The 17010-nt window shown below is 39.4% G+C and overlaps 1 protein-coding gene across 3 annotated transcripts in view; it reads right to left on the bottom strand.

Moving 5' to 3' along the window:
- Ralgapa2 (Ral GTPase activating protein catalytic subunit alpha 2) overlaps positions 1-17010 on the bottom strand; it is a 256297-nt gene that overhangs the window by 151237 nt on the left and 88050 nt on the right. For all 3 annotated transcript variants that reach the window (XM_051183228.1, XM_051183229.1, XM_051183230.1), the window contains 4 exons: positions 11695-11829; positions 9045-9142; positions 4690-4780; positions 3238-3414 (listed from right to left, as the gene is read on the bottom strand). In XM_051183228.1, coding sequence (XP_051039185.1) covers positions 3238-3414; positions 4690-4780; positions 9045-9142; positions 11695-11829 — 501 coding nt within the window. The remainder of the gene's footprint in view (positions 1-3237; positions 3415-4689; positions 4781-9044; positions 9143-11694; positions 11830-17010) is intronic.

Below are 17010 nucleotides of genomic sequence, written 5' to 3'. Positions count from 1 at the left end.
ATTATATAAAATATATAGCATTTGCCACATTAATTGTGAATAATCAGGACACATCTGTTCTGTTTATAAATACTTAAGAAATCAGTAGCTATGACTCATTTATCTTTTTTGTTACATGTATGTGTGGGCTGTGTTTGCTTATACATGTGTGAGTACAGATGGGGGACCCCTGAAGTTGACACTGGTGGTCTTTCTCAATCACACTTCACTTTATTTACTGAGAAAAACAAATCTCTCGCTGAACCCAGAGCTTACAAATTCTAGTTAGTCTTCCTGAGGATCTCTCACTCCTGACTCCTGAATAACTGGGACTACAAGTGACAGCTATACCTGCTTGGTTTCATGGGGCTCTGGGTATCCAACTATACCTCATGCTTGCAATGACAAGTGCTTTATCCAATGAGCCATCTCCCTAGCCCCATCCTTTTTTTTTTTTTTTTTTTTTTTTTTTTTTTCCCTCACAGCATCTAAATCGATATTTCTAGATCACTGGCTCCTCTGCTAATAAGGGATGAGCTTGGCAACAATGCTGACTGTAGAAGCAGAGACACAGATATATCCTACTCATGAGTTATTCCCTAAGCAGACTTGATGCACGTATTATTGCATCTTCTTATTTTCTGTACTCTTAATGCTATGGCAGTTGGGGCCTTGCATATTAGAGAGGGACTGCCCCTCCTAGTGTTTCTTAATTGTAAAAACAGCAAACTCGTCACTAGAGAGAGTATTGTTTTTTTCCTATGTGAATGAATCAAAGTTCACACAAGCCTATCTACTCTTGCCTTTCCCACTCTAGGGCCAAATCCCAGTCAACTAGATAGCCTCGTACTCCAGAGTCCACTGAGGTTACCTACAGAAGCCTGTTCACCCCACCTTGCCCTGTTTCTCCCGTGGATAAGACAATAGAGATTGCTCTCCATGTTTGCTTCCTGTGCCTCTTGATTGAACATGGAGATTCCCTGTGTAGCCACTGTGTCCAGAGACAAGTGAAATAAACGTTTCCCCTAATTACCATCATTTTATTTACATGAATTAATATACCTAATTAAACACAGCCCAGGTATATTTTGGAACAATGCATAATAAACTGAGCCATTGTTTTTATTAACATAAAATGATTTAAACAACAAGAAAATATGAAAGTAGTCTATTAGCTGGCCTCTGACTTCACTCTAAGCAAGTGATAATAGGCAGGATTATTCGGTAAGAAACAGCAACACTTTATGTTTTCTGCAGTTCTGGTGATCAATCCCAGGTCCTCCTCATACTTGCTAGGCAAGCACTATCACTGAGCCACATGTCCAAGCCCCATCAAATAGCTAGCTCTTTCTGTATCCTAAAAATCAGGTTAACAAGAGTTTCAATTTTTTTCCATTTATGCAGAACTCGTTCTCTTAAGAACAGAAAGTTAAGTTCAGAACTGTGATAATCCTTAAGCCTCATCATATTACAGTTTGTCCTTTCCACAGCTGACAGGGTGAACTCTTGAACTATGTGTACTGATTCTCCACATTGGAGGAGTTAATCGCAACATGGTGCATCATACAGAGTTACACAGCTCACTACACTAAGCAGTCAGATGCATACTCTGAAATGGGATCAAAACTAATCTTTCCCAAGGACAAACAAAAGAAGCACTCATCCAATTTTCTTTCCTTTCAATAAAAATAATTACATCTGGTTCATCTTTAAGAACATTCAAGTCAGATTCAGCACTAAGTCTATAGCAACATCATGGTGAAATCTCTTATACATTGGACCTAAATAAGCTGTTTATTTCATAAACACATTAATAATTCTCCAGCATTTCAAAGGGCTTTACAACTGCTACTTTGGCTGTAACTCAGCGGGGAGGGTAGAGACAGCACAGCCTTTGGAGGCAACTTCCACCTCAGGCACTTACTAGTATTTTCTAGTGGGATGGCATGGTTTCTCTGGATCTCACAAAAAAAAAAAAAAAAAAAAAAAAAAAAAAAAGAAAGAAAAAAAAGAAATTGAGAGAGTTAGCCTGATTGCCATACAAAATTAGATTTCTTAAATCCTATGTAAGTTTACAGTATTGACAGAATTTTATCAATACCATTTATGCTAATTGTATGACATTTTAATGTTATATTACACAGGATTTCTAAAAATAACAGATACTTTGGTTATATAGGTTTTATATCACAATGAAAATTAAATTTTGCTTGATATTTAAAAAAATCAATCACTTAAAATAAAACTTTAGCCTTTATTTTTACTTTTCAGTGATTTTTAGCACTTAAAATGGGCCTTTATTTTCTATGTGCTTCCTGGCTCAACTCCTAAATGCTGGGATTACAGTATGCCACCATACCCAGTAAGAATTATCAGATCACTTATTTATTTACTTATATGTGGCATGGTCCATATATGTGTGTGTGAGAGTACAGGTGCCTAGTGAATGCATGAAAAAGTCAGAAGTTGGGTGTCTTCCTCTATCAATCTCTAGTCTTTTAAAGTTGAGCCTTTCATTGACTTGAAAGCTTGCCTTTTCTACTAGACTGGTTGTCTAGTGACTTCCCAGATCTGCCTGACTCTGCCCAAAATGCTGAAGTTAAAGGCTTACACAGCTACACTCATATTTTACTTTTGTTTTTCAATTAGTAACTTCTTTATTCAGGAAAAGCAAGTAAAGACCATATTCATATAAACACTGACATTACAGTTCCACATTTTTTTTTTTTTTTTTTTAAGTGAGGCGAGCATTACAGGTTGCTGGAAGAAGATAACAGACTTGAGCGGAGCTTCTGGAACCTCACTGATGTGGATACTCTTCTAGACACTAAATTAGATAGCAGCAGGCTACTATTGTTCATTTCATTATTATGACCCATTAGCCAGCACACATGTCACAATTTTACATTGTAGCCAATATTTTACAATAATTAAAAACTAAATAATAAGACAGTCAATCCCTTTATTCTACATGGGTGGTACATGTAAGCTAAAATCCTATCATTTTCTGTCTCCAAAGGGCTTGGTATGGGTACCATCATTTCTTAGCATAGGACGATGGTCATAAGCATGGCAGGCTTCCTCCCACATCTGCCTGATTTAAAAACTCATTCCATCCAAGACTCTTAAGAATTCACAAGCAATTGTAAGCAGGTGATTGGAGCTGCAACTTCACTGTGGTTGACAGTGGCATCTCTCCCAGGCAGGGAACGCTGGGATCTCCTGTTTGCAGCAGTAATCCTTCTCAGACATAATTACCTGTTAGGTTTGAAGCATCAGTAGGACTCAGTTGTAACCAATGGCGGGCATCAGAGTCAGCCACAGCATCTGTGGGAGTGCTGAGTTCTGGGTCCTCATCACAGGTCTGCCACTGGCTCATGGGTAGCTCTGTCTCATTGCTGGAGCCCACAGCTGTGTCACTACCAGTACTTTCACCTGGCACACAGAGCAACCAAAGTTTGAGACTGCAGCTAGATGAAGATAAGGTTTAAAATGATCTCCATGTAAGTAACAACACTTGCACAGCTGACAGGATTTGCTCAGGGGTTTGGACAACCTGAAGAACTTGATTGGGGTTCAGTAATGTCCCTAATGGTCACCTGCTTAACAAAAATAAATCTTCTAAGCACAGGGCATTAAAAGGCTTCATGAAGTAACATTATGATCAGTGTCTTTGTTCAGTTATTCCTTGTGCCTCAAAGCTACACCAAGTTCTGGTTCCCATTAAGATCCATCCATATCATGAGGAGATAGAGAAACAGAGGAATATGGTGGTAACCAATTTCACAGCATTGCAAATTCACTCTGCCACTGCAAGCCCAAGGTTTAGACTTAAACCCAGGCTGATTCATGCTGGAGGATTCTGGAATGAGGTATCCTACTACTACATATTTGAAACACTGGAAATTTTCTCCTCTAAACACTACAAGATTTAATTTATCACATTGTAATTATGCAGAGATTTTAAGACTTATGTAGTTATTTATTTAATTTAGTATAAGACAAGCAGAACTGCTTGCCTAGACAGTTTTTCTACTTCCTAACAATGCTGATAGCTCCCCAGCTGAGCTGTCTCTACTGCTGTACTTTATCTATTTGCAAAGGACTGAAAGTTGTCCTAGCAGATGGACCATCTGCTAGGTCTTTCAGCAAACCCTCCACAGAGCTACAGGCAACAGAGAGGGAAGGCAGTACATGGGAAGAACAGCCCTGGGAGGGGTGGGGTGCAGGGGCTGCCACTATGCCACATTGACAAGGAGGAGACCTGGCCTCTAAGCACATGGGAATAAGGCACAGGGCCCAGACTTCATAGCATATGATAACATCTGGGATTCCAATGAGATTTTATTTTCACACACTTGCCCACTGATTTCAATGTACCTGTGAAGCTTTTTGTTTCTTCCCTGTGGGAATTTTGTGGGAAAGGTAGCTTTTTTCTTATGGGACTATCTGCTCCCCTAAGTCCCTCTTGTTCCTCTCGCCTGGAGAAGGGCCCAGGGATGGAGAAATAGGCCTTTGGGGTAGAGATAACTGACTGAAACTGTTTTACTAACTGAATTAACTACATGGTTTCTAAGTTCCTGGATCAAAAAAATTCTCCACAACCATCGCTTTCCTATTAACAAGATAACCCCTCCACTTGGGAAAAAAAGAAACTAAAACAGGCCCACTCTGCACTCAGTATTGCAGACTCCAGTTCCTGGAACTTACTCTTCTGTCTCTCCCTGCATCTTCCTTGCGTCTGCTGTAAATCATCCTTCAGATCCAGCTCAGCAGGACTGCTGCTCCTTCGAACCAAGATCTTCAGACAAAAAGAAATGCTGCTTTCATTACCGGGAAGTTGAAAGTTTTACCAGACTCTTAAGTTCCTAGTCTATTCTTAAATAAAAGAAGCAATAATAGTAACAAAACACTGAATGAAGTTTTCCTTTTGAAGGATGTGTTCACAAGCTAGTATAATTAAGTTATATATTTCTCAAGATCTGAAACTCCAATTTATATTCTCTGCTTGGTCAACTGACACAGCTGAATGGATATACTAAGAAGGGATGCCAAATCCTGTGGAAGTGGTTTATTTTGAAGTTCTATTTGCTTCTCTAGTCAAGTGCACACATGGTTCCACAATTCTCCAGGAGGCCTGACTGCCCTGTGAATGTTTAGGAAGGAAAAGTACATACTCTACCCAGACTTCCAAAGAGCTGCTCAGAATCTTCCTAGTTAATATACTACAAATTTTTCTAAGCAGAAACACTGGACCTTATGTTAAACTCAAATGATTAAAAAATCAGGAGGCAACGTGCATCTTCTAGCAATTTGTAAGTAGCTTAGAGAGACAAAAACATACACAAACTATACAAAATAAAACAATATGGTAGATAAGTAAAATATACAAATAAACTTTCTGTGAAAGGTATGTAAAATAAAGTGTTACTGTAATCAGATGACAGTTACAGCAGAGTGGTTCAAGAATGCAATAGAAATGAAGAGGTAGAGGGAATGCAGAAGAAAACCAAAGCAGGGAGCACAGGCTGGCAATTGGCGAGTTCTATGCGCAGGAAAGGGAGCTGATTATAGAGGCCATGCAGAACAGCCAGGAGGAGAAGGAAAGAGAGGGGAAAAAATACTTTGTAAGAGACAGTGACTAGGGAGCCTTTAACATGAGGTTTAGAACTTTGGAACTAATACTGACAACATGAACAACTAAATATGATGGACAGTAGCTAAGTGTCCTTAAACCAGAAGGACAATCTCAGTACTTGTGCACATGGCAGGTGTTGGTGATGAGAGCACTGACAGGGCAGCAAAGGAGGAGGGGAAGGAGAGGAAGGGGGAAGAATGCTGCAGTGTGGGGCCGGAGCTTCCACAAGTGAGGACAGTGACTGATGAAGACAGAGAGAAAGACAGGAAGAAAGAATGCATCTTGAGAGTTCTAGAATGATGGGACAGAGAAGAAAGCCCAGGAGTGAGATAAAAAGTCAAGCTTCAGGATGTAACACACACCCCAAAGCCCTGAGGTTCAGGAGCCATTTAAAGCCATCAAATAAAAAGGGAGGAAATGAAAAGGCAAGTATGAAGTGTTTACAAAATTCATGCTATATGAAAAATTACTACACAGCTTTGATAAACAGTGATTTATACCAAATGACCCAAATAAAAATAGGCTTATGATACTTCCTTAACTATACAGTGGAATGTTTTTGCTTCTGATGCTGGAGAGACAAGATACCCTCAAAATGTAGAATTCATCAAATTCACTTGCACACTGGGGCTCACGGGAAGCAGACCTTCAGGATCCACATGCTGTCCTCATAAGTGAACAGAGTGAACAGAGCTCAGGGCAATCTAATGACCTATTGTAAGGGTAAAAGTCAGTGCTATCATTGCTAGTGACAAAAAGGACTGAGAGGTAGGATCACAGCATCACTTCCTGACTCCTTGAAGATGAAAATATAAATGCTGTCCTGAAGAGTCCTCATCAGTTAGACACTCCAGGCTTCCACAGATTCAATTAGCCATGAGGGTAACTCACAAAGATCAGCAAACAATTTGGGAACAAACCACCATAAGACTGCCAGAAGAACTCCAGACAGACTTAAACCCCAGAGGAGTGCAGCAAACAGACAGAGAATACAGATTTACAATTTTTGAACATTTTAAAGGCATAAAAGATGAGAATAATAAAAATGATCAAACAAGAGATTACTAGAAGTTACAAAGTATAGAAGAATACATTTGAACTTAGAGCAAAAGTACACTTGTGAGGTAAAAAACAAACAAACAAAACCACCTCAACAGAACTAAGAGGGTCCGAACCCCTCCAAGTATAGAACTAGATCCACAGGAATCTCTGCTTGAATTCTGGAGCTCACAGGAAGTACCTCCGAGGCTATCTCCTAGTTTCAGATTGACTGAACTGATAAAAGACAAAGGATACTTTTATAGGTGAAACAGCCCAGAATACATCCATAGGGCCAAGGAGAGTGGATAATACCAAAGGAAACTTAGGAAACATGGGGGCAGGATAAGAAAGTCTGATATATTTCTACCTAGAATTCTGGAACAAAAAGAGAAGATTGAATCAAAGTGTGACTATTTGAAGAAATTACTACAAGATTTCTCCAAAATACAAGAAAAAAAGTATCCACAGACACACAGACGTAGCATATACCAGAACAAATGCAAATGCCATTTGAAGTCTGTAAGTGGATGCTCTGCAGTCAAACTTAAAGACAAGGACAAAGACCAGCAAGAAACAACCAGACATGATGGAGAGAAGGCATCTAAACAGCACCAAGGAAGAAAAAAATACTACAAAAACTAACTTCTGTTAGAAGAGGTGGAGAGAGGAGAAGGAAGCAGAACTATGGTCGTTAAGATGCTGTGGTCCTGTTCAGAGACAAAACACCCAAGGAGCAAAATCAAGACTGATATATCCAGAAAACAGCATATATGACAGAGATGTGGCCTTTCAGATCAATAAAGGAAAAACAGATTCAATAAATGAGACCTTGAACAAGCAATTGGGGAGGGGCTGAATCACCTCCTGCATAACCAAGAGCCACTTTCAGCTGAACAAGAGACTTGAAAGTGTAGACCACAAGTGAAGCATTTTATAGAATAAAAGTAAGGGAATACTTTATCCTTTTGTAGTTAGAATGTTTTAATTCTACCATAATAGAGACTATAAAAAAGGAGAATTTATATTTACCAAAGACACCAAAGAGAAAAATAGTCAGACACAGGGAAGATGTCTTTTACAAACATAATCAAAATAAAATCAGTAACCAGTCACTATTCAGACTACATAAAGAAACAATATAAGTAAAAGGGAAAAAAAAGCAAATGACAAAAGCCATCAACTGGCATTTCACAGATAAAATATAAATAGCCAATCAACATGAAAACTTTAAACCTTATTAGCAATCTAAAAAAATTGAATAAGATACCCCATTACCATGCAGCCGACCTGCAAAAATTTCAAAAGTCTGACAACACAAAGTGCTGGTGAGAACTCTTTATATTGCTGATATAGGAAGAGGTTACAAGCATTTGGAGAAGGAGCATTATCTTGCAGAGAAGAACAATCTTTGATTGTATAATTTACTAATTCTATTGCTAGACAGTCACACAGAGAAACATTTGAACATGGAAATCTTGAGGAAAGTCTAAGGAGGTACAAGACTACATTTTTCAGAAAACTAAAATACTGGAAAGAATCTAAATGCCTACCAAAAGAAGAATGGAAAAATAAGTGATAAGTAACATACAGCAGAGAAACTCAAATGAATTAGCTACTACATAACACTATGCGGATATTCAATAAACATACAACTGAGTGAACAAAACAACAGTGCCTACAGAATATTTTAGAAACTCCATTAACTAAATAGTATATTGTTTAGAGCCACATACATGTGAATAATAGAATAAAACACAGCCAACACCATGACACTATGAAGGGAGGCAAAAGGATGAGATTAAAAACAAAACAAAACTGGGGCCAATGCAACAGAACCAGAACTGTTTGAGTACTTGGCAGAAATGGGCAGCAAGATCTATACAGACAAGCTGGGCATGTGTCTTTCTTAGACACAAAGACACAGGAACTCAATTCTGCTATCTTCCAAAGAAATGGGAGCAGGGAAGGCCCTTTCTGTACTCTAGCTAGGTTGTCTATAAATATACACTAGGTTATCTGAGTCATAGGCCATTTTTTCTTTATGTTTTATACTTGTTTTAGATAAATGCCTTCCTTACAAAATAAAAGAAAATCACACCAGATCTTTCCCAGGTAGGGATTCTTAATTGAAGGTTTTATAGGCAAGTACACCTCCTCAAAGTATACTGTACAACACAAGAGCAACCAGTAGATTCCTCTTCAAGCCAACTTCCCCAACCCCCATTTTACAAAAAAAGCAAGTATAAACTTAAGTAATGTCAAGATCATTTGGACCTACAATCAATTTAAATGAATAAAAAATTAAAACTATCATCAATAAATTCATTATCATGGTATAATTTATGTTTAGTTATAAAAATAGAGATTTTTCTCTTGGAAATCTTACTGTTATTCCTTCATGTTCTCGCTTCACATGTCCTTTACTCTCTTGAACAGACTTGGATTCTGAAGAGCTCAAATTCTGTGAATTTTCTACCTTCTGACCTAGAGATATGGGTAAATGATAAAATGAATGTTTTAGAAGGTTAAAAAAAGGAGGGGGGGAGATAGACAAACAGGCAAGAAGAGAGGCAGACTGGCAGAGGCAGAAATAGATAAATAAACAATTGTATCCAGATGTCATAGGATACATACATGCATTATGGGTCGGCAATGGCAGCATCTACAAGTCCATTCTACATAGAGACCTGGCCTATAGCCCACTGACAGCTTCAGCTGAAGCAAATGGAACACTGTTCACAGTGGCTCACAGGCCAACTTAGTGTAGTATGCTGGACAGGGGAACACAACACATCACTTTGGGATGTTGGGTTTGGGAACAGCATCTGACAAAAGGTCTGCAAGGGTTGCTCTGGGAAGCAACAGTAAAGGAGCAACAGGACAGTTCTGTGTTGCCTTAATATAAAGACTAGCATGAGAAAGCAGAAAGGTTCAGTGATTTAAAATAGGATACCAATACAGAGACTGCAAAGATTAAAAGAAAATATCATAGGGGCATCTGAAAAATAATCTGGAGCCAATAAATTTGAAAGAAATTAACAAACAGAACCAGTTTCTAGAAAAAAAAGTCAAAACCAAACTACAAAAATCAAAGTAGTATTATAGTCCTTTAAATTTTTTACTTGGCAAATAATGCATGTTTATCTCATATAGCATGCTGTTTTGAAATCTACATATATAAACCACCGTAATCAGCATATGTACTTAAAAAGGTCCTCTAGGCAGGGTGTAGTAGTGTATGCCAGTAAGCCAGCTACCAGAGACTAGAGAGTGGACTGCAAGTTCCAGGCCAGCCTGGGCATGGAGTCTCTGTCTTAAACAAACAACACTCTCTGCTCTTCAGGAAGGAAGCACACTGCACTGTGCCCTAGATCACTGGAGCTTTTCTTCCCTCAGGTGAAGTTTATTAAAATGGGAGAGGATTTGAAATTTTTCTTACAGGAAAACCCCAAGCAACTGGTGGATTCTCCCAAATATTTAAGGGATTTTCTTTTCCCCTTTGTTTCTCCTGATAGTCCTAAGGATTAAGCCCAGGGCCTCTTGTATGCTAGGCAAGTTGTCTACCACTATACCCATATCCCTAATAATCCACACAAAAACTTTAAAGAATAGAAAATGTTCAGATAATATATTTTCTCATCTTTAGTTCTGCTATAATTTCTTATTTCAAGGGGGTTTCTAAGGAAAAATTTCCCTCCTCATTTGCTGGCCCCAATATTAGAAGACACAGGATAACCTGTTGACTAACAAGGCAGGTTGTTTTCTGACTGGCTGACTCATGCAACTAAAGTCAGTACTTACTGACCCTGTACACACTGAAGTGTGCGTTTTCACTAAGATACACTGCTCTGCAGCTCCAGTAACAACTGATTCCCTCCTTGCCATCCACACCCAGATGTTGATGAAAGCTAGACAAACCCAAAGTGTGCTCTGGAAGGATTCTTTTCAACCTCAGTGCGAAGTCTGTGAGCTGAGAATAAAGTTCGCACAGCTGCTCAGCGCTCATTCCCATTTCAACCCTCTAGCCCTCCCCACAGCCTTGCCCTCCCTCACTGCCTCGAATGCTTTCATTGCCTTCTGAGTTGCTAGGCTTCTCTGCTTTGGGAGCTCTCTAACCCTCCTACTCCAGTCACTTCAGACTTCTCTCTAGTTGCCAGTCATGCCAAACTGGAGGAGGATAGATGTATCTATATTATTAGATAAATATACACAATATACTAAACAACAAAAAAGGTTCACTTGCAGAACTCAACCCCCCACATTGCCCTCCCCCCCGACCCCGAGAAAGGGTTTCTCTGTATTGCTTTGGAGGCTATCCTGGAACTAGCTCTTTAGACCAGGCTGGCTTTGAACTCACAGTGATCCACCTGCCTCTGCCTCCCAAGTGCTGGGATTAAAGGCATGTACCACAAACAACCGGCTAGAACTCACATTCTTACAGTGAAAATAAAAAGTAAATACCTGGGCTGGGGAGGTGGCTCAAAGGTAAAGTGCCTACTGTGCTAGCATGAGGACCTGAGTTCAGATCCCCAGAGGCCATGTAAAAAGCTGGATGAGGCAGCATGGGGCTGTAACCTGGGGCAGAGCAGAGGGAGACAAGAGGCTCCTTAGAGCTTATGGGTAAGCTTTCAGATCAGCAAAAAGCTCTGCTTACAAACAAATAAATAAATAAATAGGTTAATTAATTAATTAATTCTTAAAAATGAGTTGAGGACCATCAAGGAAAGAGCTCAGGTCAACTTCTGGCCTCTAGACAACACATATATAATGTGCAATAAATGTAATAAGCAACACTACCTGAAGCTTACCCCCATCCCAAGTGTAAGTCTATGGCTTTGTACTAATAACTGAGGACCTAGTCAGCCCCAGGGTAATTAATTCTTATACCTGGGAGTGGTAGGAGGAAACTTGCTAGTTCAAGGCCAGCTTAATCAACAAACTGAGTTCTAGACCTGCCAGGGAAAAAGAGCGAGACCTTGTCTCAAAACTTATCAATCAAACAAACAAACAGACAAACAACTGAAGATTCCACATACCTTGAGAAGAATCTGAGCACAAAGGCTCAGTGATGTCCGAGGTGCTGCTGCTCCGGGGCACCTGCTGCTGTCCCACCACAAGATACTCAGAGTCAACTGCAGGTGTGCTCTCTGCCTGCTGGAGTTCCTCCACGTCTGAAAGCATTAACACAAAACACACAGGACTTTGGTTTTAAAAAAACACTTCACACTTAACTGATTTAAAACACTAAGCTTCAATTTTTTCTTTTTGTAGAAAGCAGACTACAGTAGATAATCTGCATGCATGCAATCAAACTTCCTGTATTTATTAACACTAACATTTGACTCCACAATATGTTTTTTAAGTTCTAATTAACCTTTTGTTTCCCAGGTGAAGGAAAGGGACAAGGGAAGAAAACCACCAAAATGGTCAATAGCTCTGAATCCTTTGAAATTTCCTAGCAGGCAGGAAAGACTCAACCATATAGGCTATGCATAGATAGATATATAATATTTGAGGAGAGCACAGGGGGTATCCCCCAACATTAGATTAAGATGAAAGGAAACAGGAATTCTAACCGTACTACTCCTTCTAATAGATAATGCACAACTGTGCAAAATAAAATGCTATTTAATCCTCACATTACCATGTGAAAAACTGAACTAGTCACTAAGCACAAAAATGATCCACATGGTATAAAATGGAATACCAAAGATGAGCAAGCGCTCAACACCAGATAATTTTGCTAATATTTTACATCCTCTAGTCCCCTGGAGAATGGGATCTCTCCTAGCTTGCTTCCAAAGTATGAAGTTCATTTTAATCTTTTAGGACCAGTCAGAGTACCCCACCCCTCCCTCTAGACATGTAGTCTAAGGATTATATCATCTTCTGCCTAGGCCATCAGAACAGCCTACTAACTCGTTACTGTCTTCTTATTAGTTATTCCCTACATGGCTACCAGGGAGGCCCCTCTAAAATGAAGATGTAACTGTGTCTGCCATCCGTCCCCCTGGCCTGTCTCAATTCTACCTCACAAGGTTGATCCCCAATCATCCATCATGCAGGAGTGCACACTCTCCTTGGTCTCAGGAATACTGATCCTCTTGGCTCCTGCTGCTCTCTTCCTCCCACTCTTCACTCTTCTCTGCTAATCTTGTCCTGTCTCCTGCCCCTCATCCCCACACTACTCTAAGCACATACAACTGTACATCTTGCTTTGCATTCTGCATGCAATGCCACCTGTCAGTTCCACACTAGACTTCAAACTCACTGATGCTGTCATAAAACTTCATATCACCACACCCATGTAACCATATTTTTCAAAAATAAAAAACTAATCAGTGAAATCTTTACTAGAAAGTTCTCAAAACTCAGCCTGTATTATCTAAACTGGGCATGTCACTGGCTCCTCTCCTGGAATAGAGATTGACTGCCAACGAAGTTCTCCCGTCTGCACATAAACCATGGTAAAGGCTCACTCCGCCTAAGGAGATGGGCATACCCAGAATGATTCTGAGTTTAATACATGGGATCTCCACAAAAGCTTGCTGCTCTCCTTTTTTTCTACCCAAATGAAAATTCTGTTTCCTACTATACTAGCACAATTACAAGGCTCAAAACTATGAGTTTTGTGTGAGTCTTAACTATGAATCCAAGTTCCACCATCATAGACCACAGTTTAAAGATGGGTGCTAATAGGAACCTGAGCACAAAGAGAAGACAGACCAACATAGCATGAAGAGACAGTCTCATCTTTCCCAGGTCATCTCTACCTAGTGTCATTTTTCCATAAAGGACACACATGTGCACATTTTTAGTATACTTACATACCAAAGTAAAGACTAGGCTCGTTTCACAGGTCTGCTAGACTCTTTAGCACTAAGCCCCTCAATACTATGGGACCAGCCCTTCCTTCCAGTCACTTTCTTATTCTCATTTTACAAGATGGCAAAATGAAGATTTGTCACTCCTGTATCTGTAGAGGGAGCCCAAGTGCTTCCTAACTATCTGAAAAATAATTGGCGCGTGCCCATTTTTGTGGACAGAGGGAAGAGTGGATTTTTTTTTTTTTTCCCTCTGAAGCCTGGTGCCAAACACTGGTGGATGCCAGTTTCTGGGTTCTGAGCAGAAGTAAATAAGAGCTGGGCCAACACTGGCAGCATCCTCCTAAAGATAAAGAACATCGCCATCTGGTGGGATGCAACACAGCCACAGCACCATCGGTTCCAAATTAAAGTGTCCCCACTGGTCCTTAACACAGCAGACACAAGACAGAGGATGAGGAGCCTGCTACCACCAGCTGTCTGCCTTCCCAACAGGCGGGCCTAATACATCTTTTAAGGCTTTGTTTTTGCAAAACTGTTAAGAGGAACTTCTCAGATGGAGAAAGTCCAAGCCTGTAGAAAGAACCGGAAATGGTAGGGATGAAGAATGGGAGACTAGAATAGAAGGAAGAGGATAGCCACACACCTTCCTGGTCTGTTAGGGCCTGCCTACTCTTGGAGTTGACTATCAATTGAGAAAATGCATAAAAAAGGATTTTCAATTGTTCTTATATCATAATATAAGTCCAACTTGCCGATTTGAAGGTGTATATTTCATGGACTTTTGTGTGTGCCACACTATCAGTATTCAACAAATGGATAAAAGGACACCCAAACACCCATTCCTTCCTAATGGTTCTTGGGCTCCCTCTGCTGGCATGTTGCTGTTGAAGAAAGCATGTTGAGCTAAGGCTGCTCCCATTCTACTGTGTCCTGTTGAGTTGCCCTTTTGTAACTAATGAAAATGATTTTAACATGGATATAAAATGTAAAGACACGGGTTTGCCTGTCAAACAGAAAAAGAACATCTGAGTTATACAGCAATTGTTCAATAAATCTCAGATTTGATACATCCTGTTTTGAATGTCACACAATTTCTGTTTGAATCACTTTGAAGAGTTGAATTTTGCCCCACACTCTTTAAGTTCATTTATCCTCTGTGAAGTCCAATAACATCCAATTTAAAAGCACTAACTTTCCTGTCTCTTGAGGATGCAGTTACTCAACAGCATTACTAACCCACTGATTATGAAAGCTCCACTGAAAACACCAGCAAAATGATCATAAGGATTCATTTCTCTTACCCCCACAAAGAGCCGGCATGACTGAACTAAATGTGTAAGCTCTTCAGTTAACTTCTATTTTCTCCAGATGTCTGTCTACTTTTTACTCACTCTTTAATTGCAGACTTCCTTATTCCATCTTATTAAACGTAGCAAGGCTCTGTCTCCAATAAGGAAAACACTATGTTCCATTTCTCCCCATACAGGGATGCACACCAAATTAGAATGTAAGGCCCTTGTTTTAAAAACACAATCGTGATGCCACCTTGATCTTCTAAAAACTCAGGAGCTGCTATCCATTTAACATCTTATGTGTCCACAAGGTCAAGCTTACCGAGAGTAAGCAGTTCCATGGAGTGTATGAACAAGACACAGAAGCAGCTAAGTCCTGCCCTTAAGCCCCCATAAAGTAAGATATGGGAAGACGGTCAATCAGCTAGTTACAACCATTATAATACTCCCAAAAGAAAAAGAAAAATCTACCCTTGCATAGCATGGAAGCATTATACATTGATAAATGTTCCTCCCACCCAAAAAAGCAGTCAACATTGTAAGACTGAGAGGGACTGTTCTCATGAAAGTGACAGAGGACTCCCCAGCTGACACACCCAGGTAAATGTTTTTCTCAGTGCAGTTACTCAGATTAATGGGAGTGAGTGGATTTAACTTTCCCCAAATTCAAACACCTCTGCTTCCTGCACTTCCAAATGTGCTGCCATTGCTTCTGTTATGATTTTGGTGGGTTGACTACAAGGACTACTGCCATCGATAAAAACAAAATTGACAACCACTGAAACAGTAAAACAAAAGGAAAAGAAAAACAAAACAAAACAAAAACAAACAAACAAAAAAAAAAAAAAAAAAAAAAAAAAAAAACCTCAACTCATGGCCAGAAAGGAAAATTTAAAAAGCCTGCTTGATATTTAGCCAGTTTAGCAGGAGATACCCATCCACTCAGATGTAGATTAGAACCCAACCTCAATGCTGCAAATTGCCAGCCAGGAACAACACATACACACTCCTAGGGCTGGCAAACACTTCCTTTGGCCTAGTCTACTGGCAGGACAGTCACAAAGACAACGGTATAATTCTAACTAATAAAGGACAACTGAAGTCAGACTGAGAAGGCATGCCTTACTGTAGCTGTCAGATGAAAGGGCAGCAGCAGTTTGTCCTCAGTCACCCTGCTACAAAACCAGGAGTGAAGATGGCACAGACAGGGAAATGCAGATGTGGTTCAGCCTGCTCCACTTTACAGTGCCATAGGCTTTGCTGTATTTGCATAATTGGTATTTGAGGCTTGAACATCTTCTGGTGTGGGCTGGTCTCAGCAGAGTACTTAGCAGCATCTCTGTCTTCTATCTATCAAATGCCAATATTACCATCTTACTGTGAAATAAAAAATGTCTCCAGATGTTGCCAAGTCATCCTTGGTTGAGAATTATGACAGTAAATCACTCAACTTCTGCTGGAGCCATGTACACACTAAGTAACAAGAATTTGAGTAAGTCAAAATATAGCCCTGAATAAGAACAAAACTTTTAAAAAATGAAGCTATGAATAGGAAGGAATTTCTCTGAGAACATATTCCAGAAAAACTAGTGAGAAAACCTAAGTGAAAAGGTATGGCAACAAAATAGACTGAAATAAAACTTCACACTAAAAGATTTCTTTTTGGTGTCAATAAGCCAAATATATAGCAAATTCTTTTAAAGACTCCATTTATTACTTCTAAGAAGTAACATTTTCTGGAAAATCTAATCCCGAAGCATTTACTATTCAAGCAGCAACTTAACTGGTGGTGCCCTTAAAATGGCATTCTCACTGATTTACGATTCCGTGTTTACTAAAGAGAGTTTTCTAAGCAACATTATCATCCCCACTCTTCCATTGTGGTATTTTACTTATGCTTTGATTTTACTTTGCCAAACTACAATAACACTATAGTGTTTGTGCTACAGAAACTGTAATCAGGCTATCTCCAATATTAAAAACAAAACAAAACAAACAAAACAACCCCCCCAAACCCACTCTATGTATCAAAACTCAAAATGTAAAAGAATATGAAAAAATTTCCCTCTTAATTAAGAAGATCTAGTTCATTTTAAAATGACTAAAAAAATATATCTTTGTAGATATAATAACTCACTACAGAAAGTAAATTCCTTTTGAGAAGTGACTAGGAAAACCATGAGAAAAGTAGCTTCTGATACTATGGTATCTCCCTTTATAACTGGCATGGGAT

Source organism: Phodopus roborovskii, unplaced genomic scaffold, assembly GCF_943737965.1.
Source record: "Phodopus roborovskii unplaced genomic scaffold, PHOROB, whole genome shotgun sequence".
NCBI lineage: Eukaryota > Metazoa > Chordata > Mammalia > Rodentia > Cricetidae > Phodopus > Phodopus roborovskii.
Note: the sequence above shows the minus strand (reverse complement) of the source record. Positions and strands in the feature narration are given on the sequence as shown.